The sequence below is a fragment of the Aphanomyces astaci genome (assembly GCF_000520075.1).
Source record: "Aphanomyces astaci strain APO3 unplaced genomic scaffold supercont1.77, whole genome shotgun sequence".
NCBI classification, from domain to species: domain Eukaryota; phylum Oomycota; class Saprolegniomycetes; order Saprolegniales; family Verrucalvaceae; genus Aphanomyces; species Aphanomyces astaci.
Window position 1 is genome coordinate 167,422 of NW_009798340.1, and position 1,793 is coordinate 169,214.

At 42.7% G+C, this 1,793-nt stretch overlaps 1 protein-coding gene across 1 annotated transcript; it reads right to left on the bottom strand.

Moving 5' to 3' along the window:
• Positions 1–1,483: 1,483 nt before the first annotated feature.
• On the bottom strand, positions 1,484–1,687 carry H257_15941 (hypothetical protein; the record flags this gene model as incomplete). Its single annotated transcript, XM_009844236.1, has 1 exon — positions 1,484–1,687. The coding sequence occupies one exon, from the start codon at positions 1,685–1,687 to the stop codon at positions 1,484–1,486; it is 204 nt and encodes a 67-aa protein (XP_009842538.1).
• Between the last annotated feature and the right edge of the window lie 106 nt (positions 1,688–1,793).

Consider the following 1,793-nt stretch of genomic DNA (forward strand, 5'->3'; position numbering starts at 1 on the left):
ATTGGGTGGATCTTATACCCTGTATTTGTATTTACCACATCTGATATCGTACGCTTGCATGTGCAGTGATGATTCACACCGTTCAGTGCACCACGTAGTTCCCACGAATACCCCCTGTTGTTGCATTGCATACTCGTATGACCCCATGACCACTACTGTCATCACGAAGGGGCAAGTAAATGGTTCGTCCATGCAAATTTCGAGAATATAATAGTCCTACTGATTGAACCCTATCCTAACGTATCGTCATGCTGGAGAATGTAGTCGCTTGAACTTATTGATGTGATGGGTAAGTATGGATGTCAAAAACAATGCATCGATATGTTGGCTATGAAAAAAAATGTAAAATGATCTGTCTGGATCTAAAAATTTGGAGATTTCAATATTTTGCCAAATCTCGCGTTGTTCGCCAAAAATTAAAAGAGAGGTTCAAGGGATTTTTTTCTGAAAGTTGTCAATCACTGAGAATCGTAGATTTTCTTCTGGCGTCCGTCGCAAACAAGGAACTCGCAATGTTAATACTGTAAAATATGAACGTGGCCGATATTGGCTTTGTACAAATTTTCGGTGCGTGGCTTGGATAGGCGACTATGCTACGAATAAATGTTTGTATATATAGATAGTTACCCCAAATTTAGACTTTTTTGCTGATTCGCCAAATCTATCGATCGTTTCTTGTAATTTACTGACTTTTGTATCCAAAAATCCTCCACTGTCACACTATTTTAAGCCATACACTAATTCCATGTAGAATTGGTCAAAGAGTGGATTTTGATTGGCTACTTGATTTGAGATCTGTGTATTGATTGGTTAATCGATCGATTGAGAGCACATCACTCCAATGTCGAACCGACTTGACAATATACTATTATTAATAAGGCGCCCCGAAAAATGGCTTAAAATGGCAGTTTTTCGAAGAAAACTTGCCCAAATCGAAATATTCCATTTTTCGAGACATTTTGGTGCGTCTGGATGTCACGAAGGTTCAAAACTTTACGCCATAATTTTCTTGAGAATCGGGTGTTTTATGGCATAAAAAATGGACCGATTTGGTCCAACTTTTTATGGAGGTTTGCGTTCACGTTGAAGTCTTGCAACTTCAATCGGAAATCGAATAGTTTTTCCATAATTCAACTGGCATCCAGAAAACTTCGTAGATACTTTTGTTCTCCTTTTTTTCATGGAATCTGAGACTTTGGGAAATTTTTGCAGACGTGCCAAACCGGTTTATGGCATAATCTTATGAGGTGGCATCCAGACCAGCCCTAACTGTAAATGTTTTACGTAGTACCTGACAAGATGAGGTAGAATGTTGAAATCCATGTTCAATCGATTGGTACGAGGTGCTGGCTGTACTTAAGCAGAAAAGAGTCCTTATGTGAAGCCACAATGGACCTACCTAGCCTCTCCATGACATGGCCGTCGATTCTTACGATCTACATATCCTCTACCTAGTTACAATATGCTGATAGTACGCGATGGATCATTTGGGACCCCCCACAAGCACAGCGTCCTGCTGCCTCTGCTCCTTGCTTTCCATCACCACGACCACGTCATCGTCAAATATATTGGCGCGCCGTCGGCCGTCTCGTCGGCGTTGCTGCTTTTTCTGGCGCACCATGTACGCGATGCCCATCAACACGAGCGCGCATCCAACGCCGGTGGCTAGGCCCACGATGAGATTCATAGAGATGGGGCTAACGGAGGTCGAAGTAGCCGCGGGATTGTCGACAGAGGCGACGGCATTCGAAGTCGAGGTGGGATTGAACGATGCTTGGGTTGGGTTGTCCCAG